Source organism: Mastigoproctus giganteus, chromosome 8 (genome assembly GCF_048544385.1).
Source record: "Mastigoproctus giganteus isolate SK-2022 chromosome 8, ASM4854438v1, whole genome shotgun sequence".
Classification (NCBI taxonomy): Eukaryota; Metazoa; Arthropoda; class Arachnida; order Uropygi; family Thelyphonidae; genus Mastigoproctus; species Mastigoproctus giganteus.
Window position 1 is genome coordinate 62,975,278 of NC_143582.1, and position 17,506 is coordinate 62,992,783.

The 17,506-nt window shown below is 39.0% G+C and overlaps 1 protein-coding gene across 2 annotated transcripts in view; it reads left to right on the plus strand.

The window, feature by feature from the left end:
- Nucleotides 1-17,506, plus strand: part of LOC150081571 (RYamide receptor-like) — a 138,497-nt gene that overhangs the window by 79,674 nt on the left and 41,317 nt on the right. For both annotated transcript variants that reach the window (XM_090379412.1, XM_090379415.1), the window contains exon 2: nt 13,419-14,270. In XM_090379412.1, the coding sequence (XP_090235538.1) occupies nt 13,497-14,270 (774 nt within the window). In that variant the 5' untranslated portion in view covers nt 13,419-13,496. The remainder of the gene's footprint in view (nt 1-13,418; nt 14,271-17,506) is intronic.

Genomic DNA, 17,506 nt, shown 5'->3' on the forward strand with positions numbered 1-17,506 from the left:
AATAATGATAACTGCGGACTTATTTTGATTTAATGCTACAGAGGATTAACTCCCTCAAGTCCACTAAGACAGCTGGATCGCTCACTTCATGGTAAAGAGTCTCAGCCCATATCTAATTGAACCACTGCAAGCTATTTATAATTCTATCATTGCTAATTGAGTTTTCCCGGAAAACTGGAACGTGCATGCCGTAATCCCTATTCCAAAAATTACTAACTCCAGCCTCATGGAACACTATAGGCCTATATCCACTGCATCCACACTCTTTAAAATACTGGAGAAAGCTCCACTGCCAAAATTGACGCAAGAGATCCGGGCCAGTCAGCCTTCACAAATTCATTTTGCCATATCTAACAGATTAACAATTACAAACCTCCTTACTGTGCAAACCGCGACACTAACGCATTCCAAGCCAGAAATGAAGTGTCAATAATATATGCTGACGTAAAGGCCGCCTTCGACAGGGTGAATGTACATGCTCTACGTCTGTTGCAACATGCCTTCCGAATAAAAGGAAACTTGCTGAAGTTCCTGCAGTCCCTTCTAATTTGCCTTTCCATTTACTTCCATACAGACAGTCTGATCCTCCAACGACTAATCCATGCAGGTGTTCCACAGGGTGGCGTCTTATCGGGACTCCTCTTTACCGCAATGATGATCCCGTTCTACGAGAGCAGGGACGATATATACACGTATGCAGATCGATCATAAACGTATATAGCTATACTTAGATGAATTTGGAATTGACCTCGAAGGGCTGATAGAAGATGCGAAGTCCAGAAAAAAACCGCGATGTGGTTAGCTGAGGTTACTGTCACCTAACAGTTGTGCACGTTTTCTAAGTGTGTGTACTGAATGGTGTGCTTCTTTGAACAAGTGTCTACAGTGTTTTCAGTAGTTGTTATTCTGAGTAACTTGCACGTGAACTGTCAGGACAGAAATGCAGTGCAAATTTATATTTGTTTATATAGTTTTATATGTAAACCCCTGGCATTCACTGCTGTGAAGGGAATTTGTCACTCGCCATTGTAACACCTTATTCAGTACGGTAGGACAAATAAAGATTTATTTATTAACGCTATATTTAAACTAACTCCAGCTCGTGTTTCAAAAACAAGGAAATGAAACTACTAAAACAAAATGGGGAGGACAACCGAAGAGGTACTGCGTTCGCTCGATTGCCTTCCTTTCTGAACCAAGCTGTCTGTCCAAAGTAGTGCGATGCAGGAGTCCTTGCGCTATAAAGTCGCTTTCCATATTTACATAGTTTTAGGTAGAACGAGGCTACAGACAGCCATTCTGAATATTGACGAGCTGCTTATTTGGAGCTGTTGATTCATATTTCCTTGACACGCAATTTCCTAAACGAATTTTAACTCGCTGACGGTGTATTAACGGGTCTAATAATGACAGCCATCATACCAGAAATGTCCGTGTCAAAAAAGGAAATTGAATGACATATTTTCGCCTCTCGTTATCTATCCGCAATTTCAACGGAAATAAAGCTAGTTCTCAATTACTGTTTTCCTAGAACGAGTGCGTTTGATCTCCCAGCGTTGGAAGCTGGTAATTACCGGAGGATCCGTCCCTGTTTTCTGAGCCACCCAGAAAACGTTAACGCAGGTAATTAATCACGATTTATTTTCAGTTAGTTCGATGACGGAAGCAGCGTATCACTTGGACTGTTTTTGAAATGTGTAGCGCGAAAAAGTTTTTAATTTGTTGTCAGTGTTAATAACTGCAAATCGAAGCACCTCGGTGCATAAGGAAATGAGCGAAATCACGCGTGGGTATGCAATATTTAACGCCCCGATAATTACAGTTGTTATTCGGTTAATTATGGTTCATTATCTGCAAAACAGAAAAGTTTTAAAACGATAACTGGAACACCGTTTGATTTTTCGTACTTCTTACGAAATAGAAACCATATTAAACAACGGAATACGAATGGATTTTATACGCCCCTTCCTTCATAGTTCGTTCGTTAAAAATATTCACCTTTTCGATTTTTAAACGAATCCTGAAAAAAAAAAAAAAAAAATTGCGAAATAATGAACACTTAAACCAGCGTGGAGTGTAATCTGCCTTTAATTTCTAAAAGGATTACAGATTATTCTCATACGTTACGTGGTACTTCTTGCGACACTTCTTCAGTGAACACTTGTAATGATGAACTTATGACACGATCAGACTCGCATCATTGTGAGGGCGTATGGGGGAAAGGTAGTTGGATAGGTATAGCATACCAAAGGAACCTCGTGAGGTTCCTTTGGTATATTTTCCCATATCCAGGATGCAATGGATTTAAATAATGTCCCACTCCTGTGAGAAGCTACAGGTGAAAACCTGACTGATCCTTAAGTTTTGCACACCAGTGTATGATCCAACCGCCTTACTGTGAGAAATTAAGTGATATTTCACATAATTCGGAAAAGGGTGCCATTAAATTATCTTCAATTGGATTTTAAATTATAATTTGTTACGTAATATTGTAACTTTTGGCTTGTTCTAAATTATTTTAGGAACTTTTCCTTCTGCAATACCCCCCCCCCCCCCTTTGTGTTATCTTGATACATGGTTCATTTTATTTTCGCTCATTTGGTTTGCCATGCTACTGGCATTGGAATTAATTAATTATTTATACACGAGAGGTTTCCGAAAATTAAGGTAGCATTCTTTTTCTCAATGATGTTTAATAATACGAAGTTGAAATTACACACCAAGAAATAAGTGAACATGCACTACTTCTCCACAAAGTCTCCAGTTGTATTGACGCACTTGTCCCAACGATAGATTTTCAGAGGGCCGAACAAATAGAAGCCTGAAGGCACTAAGTCTAGCCTATAGGGGGGATGTGACAGTTTCCCAACGATTACGGCGCAACCACTCACGAGTGGTGTGGGCAGTGTGTGAAGTTGCGTTGTTGTGCAACAAAATCACGCCACTTCTCAGGAGTCCTGGTCGTTGGCTTTCAGTATTTCCAACGTTGCACAGTAACGTTGTGCATTGATTGTTCCTCCCTTCGGCAAGAAATCCACCAACAGAACGCCTTGGCGGTCCCAGAACACTGTGGCCATGATGTCGATCTTCAATGCGAACACGGCCCGCTTTAACTTCATTACCCACAAATACACCTGCTTCTTTGTCATCACCTTTTCGCTATACACAGCAATCAGTTCACGGTTAATGTCACTTGGTGAAGGCCCTTTTGCTTGCAAAAAGCGAATAACTTCACGAACACCTATTTTGGACCACACTCGCACGATAGCCGCCATTTTGCAAGTGGAATCTTCTGTGAGGCAACAGTACCGCAACACTGCACTGGCGGTATTTTTGAACGTTATTAACGGGCCTATCTGTCCACCATTATCCCTTTTTGTCATCCCATATCTGTCCACCGTTATATTTGTCCCTTTTCCCATTATTAAGAAAAAAATGTGATACCTTACTTTTCGGAAACCCCTCGTGTATACATATGTATATTATTAGCCATACGATGCAAGGAAGCCCAATGCTTATGCTGCACCAGCCAAAAAAATTTCCCGAGTTACCCTGAGAGAGAGAGAGAGGGGGGAAAATCACCAAGAAAGAGAAGGATAATGATATCCAGCTCAGGACTGTGGGTTTGTGAAGCCCATACTGACCAGATATTGAGCCATTGGGGTTAATATATAATCTAAATAGAGATGGTTTCCCTTCACTATGTGCCAGATATAAATCGTTTATTAGGGGTTCAAATCTGGAAAAAAAGCTGCTGCATTTTAATCCCATCCCCTCCTGCTGCTAGCAATGCACATTTTTTTACAAGTGGAGACCAAGACGCGCATTCTTCTGTAAGTCATTTAGGCACCCATCTGTCTGGAATTATGGCGTACCAACATTTACCAAGTTCACTATATCACAAAGAGCTTTATAAAGCTTCTTTTTTTTTCTTTTTAGAGAGAGCAAAAATAAAAAGAAACGCCGTTTAAAAAATTCCTTCCACTTGGCCACACAGTTTTGAAAGTACGCGAGAATTGAACAACATGTTTCTGAAATCATCTTTAAAAACCCGTAAGAATCGCCAGCGTTTTTCGAAGCTAACTACCCTCCCCATCCCCTTTATTCAACAGTATAATTCATCACTTAATTTATACGTAAGCCTGTAAATTCTAATCTTTCCGTTCCATGTTCCTAACATTTGATAAGAAAACAATTAAGAGATATTTAAAACTACAACTTAAATTTAAAATATATGAAATTCATACATTTAAGCATTTAAATACCCAATGGAAACCAAAAAGTAAAATTACAATAATAAAATAAAAATGCTAAAATTGAAAAGCTGAATGCCAAATATACCACACATGAGCAACAAATATGCTTAATATCAAAAATAATGAAGTATGACGTCATGATTTTACAAAAAACAGGGAAAAAATTAAAATACGTCATAATAACACGTCAAAATATATGCTAATCGACAATAGTTCGACGTGCTAATAAGTGCAAATATTAGCGCGTGAACAAAGTTATTGAATGAGCCAGGTTCGAATTGAATAATTCGAATTATTCAATTCGAACCTGGCTCATTCAATAACTTTGTTCACGCGCTAATATTTGCATTTATTAGCACGTCGTCTGCTAAATTTCCAGAGTGGCTTCATGAAAATTTATAATTAAATAAAATTTGAAATATAAATCTAATACAATTCATAGACGCCTACCTAGATTATCCTAGAGGGAGATGATAGTAGACACTTAAAAGAAAGGCTTCATTGTTTTATATGCCCATCAGTGTTGTAAATCAGTAATTAACTAAACATGTCGTCACAAATACCAAATTGGTTGCTTCTTTTCTCGCGTTTGGAAGAACTTCTCGTGAGAGTCGTTATTAAGTAACCAGAAGCGATCCCTGGCGTAATTGTTGGGAATCACAAAGTAATTTTGTAATTTATTACAAAAGTTTATTAGAAATTGTATTAATCTATGGTAAATATGGAAAGAACACTCAAAGTATTTATTTTTAAAGTTCAGTTAAGCGTTTAATGAGCAGTATGAGTACCATCTTCTTCGTATTAAATCCAATCTGATATAATTAGTACTTTAAATTGCGATAAAGTTAAAATTGTTAAATTTTAATGAATTTAAATTTATAATAATTTATATAAATTATAATTATAAATTTTTAATAACTTTAGAATGATTAAAGTTCCCCTTCATTACTTTTTATTTTAAAATTTACTGAAAACTTGAGGCTAACTTAAAAAAAGGAGATACAAATTTAGGCGTCTTTCTGTTCCTTTAGATGCCCAAAATGGTGTAAAAAAGCTAATCCAAGATCTTTATACCTTTTTTATCCAAAAATATCACAATATAATGTAGGGAAAGTTCAAGATCTTGGATTTGAGTTTCTTACATTCGACCATCCACAAGATGAAACAATATTTTTTTCCATAGTGAATCCAGAAAGTCCACAAATGCATATAAATGTTTAGTAAGTTTGATATGTTAAGTATAAGGGCTTTGTAACTTCACAGGACAACAAACTTAAACTTAACTTTCGTAATTAAAAGTGGTATCAAATGTTTCCCGTAATTTAATCTCTTTTTAGTAATTCAACCACATGCGTCCTTCTCCCAAGTTAAGATTCTAAAACACTATTTTATATTGTCTAGAAGTAATAAATAAATATCGTTTGTTAAAGGGTGGGGAGGAAATGCTGTTGCGTTTCTCTGTCTGTAACTGGTCGAACTTAAGATATAAATAAGACCCTCGTGTGAATTGAGAAGTTCAGTACATCCTTTCAAACTACACCAAACCGGTCACGCCAGTGCAGGAGCGAAATGTGAAGGGTCCCAGGTACAGCAGACAATGAAACCGGATTTTTCGGACAGGATGCCCTACAGGACAAGTAGGTAATTTACTTATTTAGGTGTCTGGTGTAGCTTCCTAATGTCCTGAACATATGAGGGGTACTTCAACACTGTGTTGCTGGAGTATGAAACTCTACAAGAGTCCGGCAACTTTACGTAGCTTAATGGTATTAAAACTGAGGTACGTTATATATTTGAGGTGTATATATTTAAAGTGATATATCACTATAAATAATAATGTCTTCCACAACAGGGCCGTTGAATTTAGAAGATAACATTAAGTATACAGAACCCTAGATTTGTTTAAAATCCATATAATTGTAATCTCCATGCATGCTTAGGTACTGTTAACTTTTGTATTAGGTGTTTCTGCATTATAATATGCTTCATTATCTGTTAGCTTTTAGGTGTTTTATGTACACTCAAATCTAAATCTGCCTTCACCTCCTGCATCGACAAGAGGTTGGTTGAGAAGACAAATTCCCAACAAGAAGAATGTAATGAGGAAATTGTCTTCTCAATTGGAAAAGCATAAAAGGTGTACCGGCTTTTCAATAGGCTACTGGTGAATTAGATCCATCAAGAAATTCAGACAGTTAGTATAACATAAATAAAGACGATGTAACTTCAGTTATTGGCGTACTATTTATGAGGATCTACTCATGAGTGAGTCAGCGCCCTGGTACAGACCAATGTTAGCTTCCACTCAGCGGATTTTTTTGCTTCCAAGAGTACCTGTTTTTCTCCCTTCAAATCAGGCTTCCTCAACTAACAAATACGGAAAACTTCTGATTTATGGCGCTCTTTTTAGTTCTGATTTATGGCAATCACTCCTGTCTCGATGCTCCTCGGGAATGAAACTATCATATTTATAGATGTTTAAAACGAAGTAATTTTATAAGGATATTCGTCCAAGGCTGTCCTTCCCTATAATTTCGAAAATCATAAAATGCAAGAAAATACAGCTTCTGTTGAATCTACACCGATGAGCCAAAACATTATGACCAGCTAGTCGTTATGCAAATCGAAGCAACTGCAGGTGAACTATGGCGCGTGCACGGGTCTGGACACGGTATGAAAAACACCTGATACTGAGCTCCGTTAATCAGCGTTACTCTTGTTCTTCAGATGGGAAAGGCAGCGGACTTAAGCGAGTTTGACAAAGGCCAAATTGTAATGGCCAGACGGCTGGGTCAGAGCATATCCAAAAAAAAAAATTTATTTTTAGACCACCCGAATAATTAAATTCATCTGCCGTGCTGTGTCTTATATCTTTTAATTGCGTGTGTTCTATGGTCGATTTGTCTGTTTGCTGGACGAAAAACCCCAGTTTCTGGGGGGGGGGGGAATCTTGCTATCTATGCCTGAGACCGACTAATTCAACTACGGGGTGAAAAAAAGCCCATTAAAGTTCCTCGCGTCATCGACAGGATTCGAACCCAGGCCTTTTCCACCCGGTGTGGGGAGGACGGTGACGATACCACTGTGCTACCCACGCTGACGGTCAGAGCATATCCGAAACGACACGGCTGGTGGGATGCTGACAGTCAGCCGTGGTTAGTACCTACCGAAAGTGGTCCGAGGAGGGAAAACCCTCAAACCGCCGGCGAGACGTTGGACGACCACAGCTCATCGATGCTCGAGGTTAGCGAAGGCTGTCCCGGATGGTATGTGGCAACAGAATGGCGACTATGGCGCAACTCGCCGGTAATTGGAATGCTGATGACCGGAGTAATGTCACAACACACAGTACATCGAACCCTGCTGAAAATGGGGCTCCGTAGCTGCAGGCCGCTCCGAGTGCCCGTGCTATCCACGGTTCACCGGCTACAGCGCCTACAGTGGGCTCGCGAGCATCGAAACTCGATCTTCAGTGATTGAAAGAAGGTCGTCTGGTCCGATGAATCACGTTTCCTGTTGCACCATGTGGACGGCCCAACGTATGCCACGTTTACCTGGGGAAGTGATGCTCCTGAATGCACTGTAGGACGAAAACAAGCCGGTGTGGGCGGTGTCATGCTTTGGGCGATGTTCTGCTGGGATACCTGGGTCCAGTTATCCATGTACCGGGCACTTTGACGTCTACCACCTACCTAAACATCATTGCTGACCAGAATTACACCCTTTCATGGCAACGATCTTCTCCTCTGGCGATGCCGTCTTTCAGCAGGATAATGCGCCATGCCACACCACCCGGATTGTTCGAGATTGGTTCGCGCAGCATGAGGAAGACTTCCAGGTATTGCCCTGGCCTCCAAATTCCAGAAATCAATCCCATCGAGCATCTGTGGTTTGCGTTGGAACAGCAACTCCTATCTGCGGCGTCCCAACCACGGACCTTACAGGAGTTAAAGGATCTGCTGGTTACGTGTTGGTACCAGATACCACAAGATCCATTTAGAAATCTTGTAGCGTCCATGCCTTGCCGGGTACGAGCTGTTTTGGCTGCATGTGGAGAACCAACATCATATTAGGTAGGTGGTCATAATGTTTTGGCTCATCGGTGTATAAACAAGAACCCTTACAAATAAATTGCATCCCTTATATCGCAAGCACTGGTGAAATGGTATCTAGTATCAGTGATCAGGGCCAGACAAGGATTGATTAAATGTATAAGTGACCAGCAGGTATAAAATAAATGAAACACAAATTTTATTCATTCATTCAATGGAATCAATCTCTTTCCTCGCTTCAATACAATCAGGCGAAAATTGCAGTCTTTTCTTCTAGCACTGTTGAAAAAAGTTCAGTGGAGACGTGGAAGGTAATTCGGTGTACTTCTGTTCTATCACCCGCATGAGCCCAAAATAGAATGCGAACAAATTGTCGAAGAAACAAGAAAATATTTACAGAAGTATTCAGAAATTCGTCCCTGGAGGCTGTCCAGCATGGTCCAAAATATCTGTTGTGAAATAAAATTCTGTCCAGAATTTTATTTCACAACAGTTATTTTGCTCCATTTTTTTTTATGTTGTCACTTTCCTGAGTATCTGCAAGTTGAAAATAAGATTTGATTCTGTTTATTCTATTTTTCAGAGTTCCCTTAATTTTAACGTCGCGCGATTATGCCTTTTGTGGGTGAAGAAAAGGATGCAAGATATTAAAAGAAACTTCTAAGAATTAACAGGATTAATGATATGGTTAGGGAATGACGATACGTGCTTACACGTTGGGATAAGATATATGTAAAGTATATATTTTATGCATTTTTCATTTATTTATCCCAACTGCATTTCTTAAGAACTTAAATACAGTCGCTATTCTCCATTTCGATTTACCTGCGTAACATACCACTAAAAGAGACTTAAAGAGATATATACTTGAAAATGTTGTTGTTATTGGGTTTTAGGAGCATTAGCGACTAAGGCCATATTGCTGCGTATGTTCTGTGGTCAATTCTATGTTTGTGGACGAAAAACCCAAGTTTCCTGGAGGAAAAACCACGCCCGAGGCCGACTAACTCAGCTACATTGTGAAAAAGGTCCATACAAATTCCTGCCGTCATCGGCGGGACTCGAACCCAGGTCTTTTCCAGCCGGTGAGGGGAGGATGGCGATTCTCGTGCTACCCACGAGGGCTACTTGAAAATGCTTCAAAAGTGTATAAAAATTCAGCAGTGGAACAACAGGTGAACGGATGTCCATAGACGCACTTCTCAATCGAAGTTCATAATTAGTTGAGTACCAAATTTCACACATAATTAGAAGGGGAGGTTGCATGGTTCCCTCCTGGAAACTAAGGAGAATAAATCCTCCACAAAAAAAGAGAAGAGGAAAAGATTATATTCAGCCTCGTGCGGATCAGAAACACGTAATGAGAATTGGACAATGAGAATTGACAGAATCTCCAGCCATCTTTTATTTCATATCAGGGGATTTTTTTTGTAGGAACATAAAGTGAAATGCATGCAAGGCAATTTGAACAAATTATAAACACCCATTTGCGATGCTAAAGATGTTTCTTAGGCGGTCTGTGTAAAATATCTTTCAATTAAAAACATTCAACGCACGACATACATCTAAATTAGATGCACCCAAAGTAAACTCTAAAATAACTTAAATAATAAGTAATACGATAAAAGCATTGTAAAACAAATTGGTTTTATTTACACAAACACCGTAATATTTGAATATTTAAAATAGGTACTGATTTATGGATCATACTGGAGTTTTATTTGCAGTCTCTGAATATGAGATGAAATGTGCTTCTATTACAAATCTTAATGCACTCATAGACTTTACGGTACCTAAGAGGCTACGACTTAGCCGAGTGGTCAGGGCGAGAGTGCAGTAGCACGCACTCTTTGAGTGGACCGGGGGTTCAAGCCCGTGGCTACTAAATACGATAAACGTTTGTATTGACGTTGGGTGATGGAAACACCAAAATAAAACCAAGAGCGTCAGGACTGGCAAGCCGGCTTATAAACATTCGGCTGGGCATGTCAACATGAGCAACGACAAGCGTTTAATTAATGCCGCTGACCCCTAACCGGGACAACCAGCGCCGATAATTTTTTTTGTTAGACTTTAGGGTACCTAATAGCCTGCTAATTGTAAAGTGGATCCTCTTCACCACGTAGAATAAATATATGTCCTTGTTCAGTCTGACGCCCCCTTACTTTGCCCCCTCAAGTATAAGGTTAATCGTTACCCTATGTAATGATTAACCTTAACCCGTGATGTGGTTTTAGGTGCATCAGCAACTTATACCATACGTTTCGCGCATATCATCAATATTCTTAAAACTGGAACGGTGATATTTATTTAATGCACTTAACCTCACCCCAATCGCATGATTGTTCCTCCATGAGAGTACGCTTGTTTTTCCACTTGTCACTCGTTTGGAGAGGTTTCGGTTCAACTCCCGTCGTAGACTGGAGGAATTTCTAAAATCCTCTTCAATGCCAATTGAAGAGGATTTTAGAAATTTTTACCTGAATCAATTTTTTTTCTAAACCTGTGGATTCCGTTGTTCCTTTATTGAACAACTTTCTTTGAAAACCACTGTTCATGTTCATGTCATTTACCTCTTTTAACCGATATTTCCGATCAAAGATTCTATTCTTTTGGTGTGAAGATTTGTGAGGAAAACAGCTTGATAGGAAGAATCAATTTCTCTTGGTAGAAAACTGCATCTTATTAGCATTACGAAGTAGAGCGCCCAAGAGGCATCTTCTTGTGTGGTGAATGGGGATAGATATTGAAGTCGCACAGAAATGGTGAACGTGGCATTTTGAGCAGGGATTACAAGGATACTGTCCCTCCCTCCTCACGACGTTTCTTATGATATTTGATGATAAATAAACTTGGGATCGCACATACAATGCTACAAAAGGTTGTGCAGCCCTGATCGCAATGTTACCGTACACAAATAACCAAAAATATAAGCTTCTTTTAAAAACTGACGTTTTCTTTGCCTCGAAACCTCCTGTCAGTTTAACATAAGCAGAGATGTTTCTTGACTTCCAATATCTAATCTTTCATCATTCTGTCGAGTATGATTCTGCTCTGAGCCGTCCTTTTCGCAAGGTTCGATCACGTTACCGCCATCGATAACTGCTTGCGACACGCATCCAATGCACCACTGTCAGTTTTGTTTTCGGGGAAATACTTGAGATCTTAATGGGAAACGTTATATCATTCTAAATAAGAAATATAACTATGCAACAAAGGATAGACGAAGACATAAGCGTTTGCAGCGTGCATTATAAATCTCCATTGAGCACAATGGATTTGCTCTATTCGATATTGAAGTCTTTCTCATAACTTTTCATCTTACAAGATATGCTCTTTTACAGCTGGTTCCGATGATATTCGGTATACTCAAATTCAAATCATTACGCGTATTTGCTTTCGTGTGAATATTGGATCATACACTGGTGTAATGTTTGATTGGCAGCGCAATGTTATCATCGGCAGTGTTTAGTTTGCGTGCTGCAGCGCTTCCGTAAAATCCAATGTAATGCAGCTCCCTACTCGTGCCATCCTTGGACTAATATCAGTTCATGCGGCATCCCTGAAGCCCTTGCAGATAACACAGTGGATATAACCGCCATTGACCTACAAAGGGAAGAAAACGCCCGAATTCGTATTCCGTCAGCCATGCGAGGAACTCTTATGAACTTGGCTGGGTTAGTCTGTCTGTCTCAGAGAAGTGTTGCATGTTTTTGTTGTCCTAGAAACTCGGGTTTTTCATCCAGATATATTGTCTAGAGAATACATACAGATAAAGTATACTGACGCCTCATAGACTTAGTTGCTTTGGCACTTGACACAAACACCTAATCCTCCTTGAACTCCTAGTTGACAGTATTCGTGGAGCACTGATGGGACCTGCTCGCCACTGCCCTGGTGAGTAGCACAGTTGGTATAATCACTGTCTTCCCTCACACTGAGTTGAAAACACCTGAGTTCGAATCCTGTCAATGGTGCAAGGAATTTTTAAGGGCCTTTTTCACAACGTGAAGGCAACATGAAGGCAGTTGCTTTTATATCTATTTCTGGTTTGTGGAAGGTGGGTATGATTTATTTTTTCAAAATCATTCCCACCATCCACATCTGTTGGATTTCTAGAATTGGCATCAGGAAGGCAAAGGCCACCAGATGTCACTATTATGATTTTGAGTTTCGTTGTTTTGCAGGATGAAAGATCAGAAATTCTAGAAGAAAAAATACCACGCGCAACCTTGTTCAAGATCGCAAAACAAGGTCACGCTGTGAAAAATGATTTATTTCTTCCGAAAAATGTGCGCAGGAAATATGAAATGTACCTATTTAAAGCTAGCTTTCAATCCACTCTGACTTGTTTTGTTTGTCATTTGTACTTTAAGTCTTGCTTTGAACTGAAAGCTTGGTGTTTTCCTATCAACGTGTGTTTGCTCTTATACGAGACGAAGCTTGGGGATGTAAATACTCGACAGACGCTAAAATTGACTTAAGCAATTGATTCCATAACAGGTCCACTTGAACAAAGCCTGGAGCACTTCTATAAATACAGGTTCTCGTTTCACACTTGCATTCGCGTTTATACGTTCCGTTTATAGTGGGTTGAGAGAGAGAGAGAGAGAGAGAGAGAGAGAGAGAGAGAGAGAGAAAAGCTTAGGTAGTGGAATTTGAAAATTTTCAATGCTTCTATTTCCGGTTTTCTGTATAGAGAATGAAGTAGGTTATGGAAGAGGCACTGAAAAGGAAGAAATGGGTTATTTCTTTTCTTATTCTTCCGATAACCAAATTAACCTGCATAAGGTTAGCTCCTATTTTTTTTTATCTTTCGAAAACTCGGATTTTTAAATGCGCAATTGACACTTCAAGGCTTTAGTTGCCTCGGTATTTATGCAAACTACGCAACCATCACTTTGGTGATTTAATTAGAATATTTAAAGGAACGAGAAATTACTTCTTCAAATTATAGACTAGTTGATTATACCTTAGGTCCAGAGATAATATTCTCTCTGTACATGGTCTTTTTATAGTACAAAGATCATCAGCGAACATTGTTTCACATTTATCTGCTCTTGTCTTGTTTCTACTTTAGCGTGCTACTACAGTTCTTTCTCTTTTGCAGGTGGACGCTTACGTGTGCCCAATAACATGACTAACTTTGATACCCGATGAAGAGGCCGATCCTCAGAGTTCCTTCACTATGGATTTCTCTAATTTCACCCACCAATACGTTTTGGACTCGGACTGGACATCGGAGTTCGACTACGAAGTACACAATGCGACTGACGCTTCCAGTGTCCCCAAATCGGTGGAAGCGCTGATGTACGTCATGTACATAGTCATCTGTGTTGCAGCAGTAGGTGGAAATAGCATTGTCTGCTACATCGTGTTTGCTTTCCAGCGCATGAACACGGTGACGAACTTGTTTATCGTCAATTTGGCTGTCGGTGATATTCTTATGGCTTGTCTGTGTATTCCTTTCGGTTTTGTGTCTAATCTGTTGTTGCAGTACTGGCCATTTGGTGGTGTCATGTGCGTGTTAGTCTCTTATGCTCAAGCAGTATCTGTATTCATCAGTGCATACACCCTCGTTGCGATTAGCATCGACAGGTACACGGCCATCTTGTATCCACTGAGGCCCCGGATGACAAAGCTCCAAGCAAAATGTATCATCCTTCTCGTCTGGGTAGTATCGCTGCTAACGCCCCTTCCGACAGCCATCGTGTCGAAGCTTGGCCAACCGGAGAACTGGGTAAAACACAATATCACGGACAGGTACGCCTGCATGGAAGACTGGGAGACAAATACTCAGCGATATTACTACAGCATGGCACTTATGATTCTGCAGTACTTCTTTCCACTGGCTGTTCTTATCTACACTTACAGCAGGATAGCTATCGTAGTATGGGGGAAAAGAACTCCTGGAGAAGCGGAAGATGCTAGAGACCAAAGAATGGCCGCTTCTAAAAGGAAGGTAAAGTGAAAAGTATTTGAAGTTGCACTTCTAATTAAATGGAAAATTATAAGCATTCGTTAGTTTTAAATTAATAAACAAAGTATATCAGATCTGGACTTAATTCATATTTATTAAATTTGTAATATTGACATTCTTATTTAATAGATTTCACATTTATTAAAAATTATTTTTATGAGTAATATTTATTAAGATTTTTTTTATAAGCGATAAACTTCTTGAAAATGTATATTTTTTGTTGCGTTTGAAAAGTCTGTTTCCAAAATGCATATTAAATAATGTGGGCTATTCTGGACGGCGTATTATTATGGGATAACTTAAGTATTTCTTAGATCTTGGCTCTATCTGATGAGAAAGTTGTTAAATATGTGAATATTTACACACAGTGGCGGCTCGTGACTCGGATAAAAGGGGGTGCTGCTTCTTAAAGTTACATTCAATTGCCTCGGTTATAAGACATGTAGACATAGATGGTAATAGTAATAAGCAAGTTAAAAATACTACAAAACATTAACTGGACACTTACCATTAACAGACTTAGGTAATCTCGAAATTTTATTTAAAAGTAAAATCCATTCTTCGCTTTTTATTCGTTGAAAACAGATTAATAACTTTTTCATTCAGGTTTGGTGCTCTGTTCAGTAGCGAATTCTATAATAATTATAGTAAATGAGCCCTGTTGGGCAACACAGTTGGTATAATCATCGTTCTGCCCCAAATGGGTCAGAAAAAACCAGAGTTCGAATCCCGATGAGGGATTAGGGATTCGAACCGCCAGGAGGAATTTTTATATCTTTTTCAGAGTAAGGCTGAGTTATTCGATCTCAGGAGAAAGTAGCATGGTTTTATTCCCTGGTTTTTCACCCCACAAATAGTAAATCGGTCAAAGAACGCAGTTTACAGATATATTATGTACCGCGCAATGTGGCTTAAGTTGCTGATGCGCCTAAACCCTACTACAACCAGCTAAGTAGTAAACGATATCCGTGTAGTTTCAGCATCAGTTCATGATTTTGCTCTTGTACGTGTTGTTCCACTATAGCGTGCGTCTCTAAGTCCAAAGTATAGCACCCTCACAGGTAGCACGGTGGTTATAATTGCCGTCCTTCCACACACACACAAGGTGGAAAAAAGGCCTGACTTCGAATCCCATCAATGACACGAAGAATTTTTATGAACTTTTTTTCCCAACGTGACTGAGTTAGTCGGTCTCGGCCGTGCGCTGCATGGTTTTTCTCCTGGAAACTAAGGAGAATAAATCCTCCATGAGCTGCAGCAACTTGGACTTCGAACTCGGCCTCATGACGATCAGAAACATGTAATAACGACGACAGTGAGTGAAGATGCAAGTGCTTTTTGTATGCTGAGCCACAATGATCAAAACCTGTTAAAAAGGAGAACTGAGTTCGAAGTCCAAGTTGCTGCAGCTCATGGAACTACAAAATTCTGCCGTTTAAAAGGGGAAGAAAACATTTATTTGTGGAGAATGCCGGTGATTATGTATGATTTTTAATTATTGCTGTTAAAACTCTAGCTAAACCTTTTATTCTATAATGCATACGCTATTTAAATCCATACTAAATCGTATCTGCTTAAAAAATAGAAATATCCCTGTGAGCATTAATACCTGAAATAAAAAAAGATAAATGAAATAATGTTCTACAGTTTTTACAAAATGGTTGTCCAGAATGGCCTTTCCAATTGCCCACATTTATCCCCATAGTGGGGCTATAATAGAAAAGGTTATTAATTTATAAAAAAAATTAATATCGATGTATAAATTATAGAAAAAATCCCGAGTGTGCGTATATTGTGTAACAAAGTTTCATTTACAAAATAACAAAGTTTACTCTCATTTATTTAAACTGGTACTCAGAGTAAAGTAGGGCTATTCTCTGTATTGCTGCATTATTTCTTCTTGTCATATTAACGAGTAAAGTGCAATACCAGAAGCTGAGGGGGAGTATAAAAAGAAACACGAGGTTGACATATCAGAATGCCATTTAACAAACAAAAAATAAACCTGTTATTCAATACCCACTCACTGAACGACTTTTTCTTAGCAAACTTGCTTCCCCTTATTTATCTTTCCGCTCATTCAGTCGTTTCTTTCCATAGAAAATGTGGATGAAGAGTGCACCATTAAGAATGATAATGAGCGGGTTCTTTCAAATGAGGAGAATTTATAATAAGTAGGACAGGAAAGATCACTCTGGCTTTCCAAGTGTAAATAATCGAAACAGAATTTTTGGACAGGCTCTGAATAAGAAACGAATTGCGATATGAAATGGTAAATCTGAATACTTTATAGGCAAACAACGAAAGAATGCTAATGCATCCGTTATGACGTCAACCTTTCTCTATTGGACATCGACGGGTTTGTGAGAGAGAAGCGGATTATTCGATAATTGAAAGTTTTGTACTTTGTTTCTTTTTTTTACCGTCTTTTCTCCTATAGGAGAACCTCGCCCTTAAATGAAAGGTTTCCTCAGAGATAAACAAAGATATTTGGAGAAGAAAGATTTCGTTTTTATAACAAGTTCCATCATTCGAAAAATACTTCTTGTCTTCCGGTTGAAAAATTCAAAAAAGTTTTAAATCATTCTTGGCAGTTTCTTAATGTTGAGATCATGCGATAATTATTCAAACGAAAAAGCGATTTATTTGCTTTTCGATTTGCTATACATTATTTATTTCTTAAAGTAGCTCTTCTCCAGAAAATTCTATACCTAAGTTTAAAAGGTGATTTGGTTGCTGCTGTTTCCTTGCATTGCAGGTTAGTCTTCGCGTCATCTCTCTCTAGAATCGATTATTTCTTCCTTTCCGCCAGACATACAAGTATATACAATATGTATAGATAGCCCCATCACGACATAATTTCATGAGTTTAGAACTATTAGATAACTGTAATTGTAAACTGATGAAACTCAACTAACGAAAATTCGACTCCAAGCTATCAATAAAGAGCACATTAACTTGATACGTTCGAAGCTGACTTCTCTACGGTGGGTAGCCAAGCAACAGCTGCTCCACACCAGTCACCCACAGCTGTTCAAGCGATACATCGCATTCACCCGATCGTTCTATTGGACCTTATCTGTGAAATCCAAAAAAGCGTTTTTGTCGCGCAATTCTGGCTGTTAAAATGAGCCAACCCCAATTTCCTCTTTCCTACAACTCTCAGAACAACACAGTTAGCAGATGCCCTTCAACCGCGCAGATTACGATCCCACATA